Source organism: Cynoglossus semilaevis, unplaced genomic scaffold (assembly GCF_000523025.1).
Source record: "Cynoglossus semilaevis isolate Cse_v1.0 unplaced genomic scaffold, Cse_v1.0 scaffold2512, whole genome shotgun sequence".
In the NCBI taxonomy this organism is placed as follows: domain Eukaryota; kingdom Metazoa; phylum Chordata; class Actinopteri; order Pleuronectiformes; family Cynoglossidae; genus Cynoglossus; species Cynoglossus semilaevis.
In genome coordinates this window covers 20028-24150 of record NW_007585173.1, presented here as the reverse complement: position 1 = coordinate 24150, position 4123 = coordinate 20028, and the positions used below count along the sequence as shown (strand labels likewise).

General features: G+C 41.0%; 1 protein-coding gene across 1 annotated transcript in view; it reads right to left on the bottom strand.

Annotated features, from left to right (window-relative positions):
* The window catches only part of LOC103398933 (uncharacterized protein C7orf26 homolog), a 21450-nt gene that overhangs the window by 3202 nt on the left and 14125 nt on the right, over nt 1-4123 (bottom strand). The window contains exon 7 of the mRNA XM_008337691.2: nt 1291-1470. Coding sequence (XP_008335913.1) covers nt 1361-1470 — 110 coding nt within the window. The 3' untranslated portion in view covers nt 1291-1360. The remainder of the gene's footprint in view (nt 1-1290; nt 1471-4123) is intronic.

Below are 4123 nucleotides of genomic sequence, written 5' to 3'. Positions count from 1 at the left end.
TGGCCTCCGTGCTCCTCAGGCTCCGACTCCTGTTTTTTTAAAGACAAAAAATAAATAAATAGAAACTGAATCAATAAAAGGCAGGTTTCAAACTGGGCCTCACGTACGTCAGCATCTGGACAAAGATCATCTGTGGTCAACAAGACGAATCACTCCCTATTAAAAAGACATCTCACCTTTCCATAAACCACACACACACACACACAGAGAGACACACAATCTAACACTGAGTCTCTTCACCTTTGACCTGTGCTGTAGGTCACATTTACTGGTGTTTTAGATTCTAAAGAAACCTCTTTCTACCTGTGAGGTCATTCAGAGGGCAGAGAGTGAACAAAACTGAAGTTAAAAAAAACTTCAGGAGAAAAGTCACTCTTCAAAGTCAAGTCCAAATTAGTCTTAAATATTTGTCTCAGAAAAAATTGCTACAAGTTGATACGTTTTCAAACGATGGTCAGAACATACGGGAACGTTCCAGATCAGGAATGTTCCTGAATCCAAATCACAGGGGCAAAAAAAGAGCCCATGTTTAAAGATTTCGGTTTCCGCTGTAGTACACGGACACACACACACACACACACACACGGGTTATAAATGACGGCCCTGTGCTTGAGAAAACAAACTGGTCCATGAAGGATCTGGTAGCTCTGATTGGAGAAACACAAAACCAGGCGGCAGAAGAAACACACACGGCTACAATTAGCAGCAGAAAAACCATTTGTCCCCGTTTGAAGGTAAACATGTAGAGACAAGTTAATGAAAAAGGGTGGTGGGGGAGCGAGAGGGGGGGTGAGGGCGGGTGAGGAGGGGAGGGGTGGAGGCAGGAGCGGGAGAAACTCTGAGACCCTTTCACTCTTTCACTGCCAACAGTCAGAACTGACTTCAACCAAACCTGAACTGAACTGAAGTGAAGTGTCTGATCATCACCGACCAAACCAAGAGGTCACGGAGTAAAGGAACGAAGCTGAGGGTCGGGGAGTCGGGGTGGGACAAGGGGGGGACGGCAAGGGTCCTTTTTCTCATTAGAGTTTTTGGTTCACAGACAGTGTTGTCTTTTTACTAAAACCAATTTCATTTAAGAAACATCTTATTTGTTTTCACAATCTGTCACTGCACACTTCACGTTACTCTGTTGTGGGTTTTTAACGAAGTACAACGCAAAGAGAGAGAGAGATATGCTGTCACTCATACAGTTTTTAAACATGATCATCAGATGGCGCCAAACACACCAGCGTCTTTCACAGTAACAGTAACGATGAATTAAGAAAAAGATGGAATAAAATAAAATACCATTGAGAAAACAGTTCGTCTCGGTTTGAACTGTCTCTGGATGGAATCCAACATGAGGGTCACTGCTCCGTCAGAGATCAGCAATCCCTGGGACAGAGGGCTCTCCTTCAGAAACGACTTGCTCTTCTCCTGCAGGGGGCAGTGGTGGGTCAACTCCTCCCTCAGTGAGGCCTGCTGCCTCTGAGAAACACAAACAAAAACAAGAGACACAGACTCGTCAGGTGACAGTCATTTGTGACAGTCAATATATATGTGTGTGTGTGTATAGATATATAACAGGTGGATTTTATACTACTGTATAAATAGCACATTTCTGCAATATTTGCCTTGAGGATGCTGACGGAGAAGTACAGAGAAGGTCAGAAGGAGCTACATTGTGTATTTGTAGATAGTAGAAAAGGCAGATGACAAAGTGCCAAGGGAGGAATTGTGGTTTTGTATGAGGAAGTCAGGAGTGGCAGAGAAGTATGTTAGTTTGGTGCAGGACATGTATGAGAATAGTACAACAGTAGTGAGGTGGAGGTGGGACTACATCAAGGATCGGCCCTGAGCCCCTTCTTGTTTGCTGTGGTGATGGACAGATTGACAGATGAGGTCAGACAGGAGTCCCCATGGACTATGAAGGTTGCAGATGACATTGTGATCTGTAGTGAGAGTAGGCAGCAACTAGAAGAGAACCTAGAGAGGTGGAGGTTTGCACTAGAAAGAAGAGGAATGAAGGTCAGCCGCAGCAAGACAGAGTACATGTGTGTAAACGAAAGGCAGAACAGTGAAATAGTGAGGCTACAAGGAGCAGAGGTGGTGAAGGTGCAGGAGTTTAGGTACTTAGGATCAACTGTTCAGAGCAGCGGAGACTGTGGAAGAGAGGTGAAGAATAGAGTACAGGCAGGATGGAACAGCTGGAGAAAAGTGTCAGGAGTGATCTGTGACAGAAGAGTGTCAGCTAAGGTGAAGGGAAAGGTTTACAGGACAGTGGTGAGACCAGCCATGATGTATGGTTTAGAGACAGTAGCAATAGGCAGAAGACAGGAGGCGGAGCTGGAGGTGACAGAGTTAAAGATGCTAAGATTCTCTTTAGGAGTGACAAGAATGGACAGGGTCAGGAATGAGGTCATTAGAGGGACAACACAGACAGGAAGGTTTGGAGAAAAAGCTAGAGAAGCCAGATTGAGATGGTTTGGACATGTGCAGAGGAGGGACAGTGGATACATTGGTAGAAGAATGTTAGAGATGGAGCTACCAGGTAGGAGAAAGAGAGGAAGGCCAAAGAGGAGATATATGGATGCAGTGAGGGAGGACATGCAGGTAGTTGGAGTCAGAGTAGAAGATACAGAGAACAGGGAGAGATGGAAATCAATGATTTGCTGTGGCAACCCCTGAAAAAGGGACAAAGCCGAAAGAAAAAGAAGAAGAAATAACTCATAAGAACCAGACAAGACAATACCTTCATTTTTTACTTAACCACCAAGAAGACAAAATCATGGCACTACATTTTCCCTTAAAAAAAAGAAAATAAATAAATAACCACAAAAATATGCATAAACAATGATTGCATATAGATTACAAAAATTACCCCTTACCTGACAAGGGGAAGAAAAAAAAAACCCACAAAGAACCTAAACAATTTCTCAAGATTCTGTAAAGCCCCACACAAACAAATGAACCGCAAAAATGAACAAACATGAAAAACAACAACCAATATTATGATGTAAAACAAAGTAGTAACAATAAAAAATAAAAATCAAAAACCCACTCTTTTATGGAAGTCACCATTAAAATAACCAAAAGAATGTTAAAAAAGGCACAAGTGTTTCATTATAAAAACCCACAGCAAATAAATTGAAATGCAAAGATCAAATACCCAGGATTTTTTCCAACGAAAAAAACAAACCAAAAATCAGTCACTCTCATTTGTTATACAAAAAAGTAAATGAAGATCACAGCAAACACTAAGAAGCACAAACTAAACCAAAATAATATCCACTCTAATATTAAATAAAAAGTTGTTTTTTTTTTAATAATGACAAGCCATATAAAAACACTAATCCACACAGTTTACATTTAACCACCTCTTCAACATGAGGCGCAGAGTGGCCTACTTCATTAGATGAAAGCATTTCATTTGACCAAAACCAAAGAAGCTAACAGCTAAGAGGCTTCAGCTAAGGCCTGTAGGTGGACCTAACAGGAGTGTGGTCCCAACCACAAGCCTGCCACCTCATAACACCAAGGCCACAATAAAAACAAATTAAAACAAACAAAAAAATTACAAAAAAAAACACAAAATTAACAAAACCAACAACACACCACACCACAAAATCAACATACAAACTCAAAGAAAAGAATGAGAACAGGGTTAGCATTAGCTTAACCCTAACCAAAGAAGCTAAACAGGCCAAACAAAAGAAGAAGTTGGTCCAAACAGACAGAAAATAGAGGGAAGAGGACAAATCTAACAAACAAGAAAACCAGAAGAGAAGAACCAGCACAGAGAACCTCACCAGGGAGCAGTCAGAGAGAGAACTGAGCCATTTGGAGGCCTTATATACTACACCTGGGTAAGGGGGAGGGGCTTAGGGAGGGACTGAGGGAGGAGCTGTTTGTAAAACCTTCACTACACTAAGAACTAAAAAAATAGAATCTTATTCTGGGATGTCTAAAAAGAAAATAAGGACTTACTTTAATATGACTTTAATGAAAAAGAATTAAAATATAAAAGTAGACAAAAGTGGCTTAAAATTTAATTTTAGACACTAAAAGATGTGACATTTAAATCATCTGATCAGGAATCTCAACTACCAACTATTTATATATGTGTGTGTGTGTGTGTGTG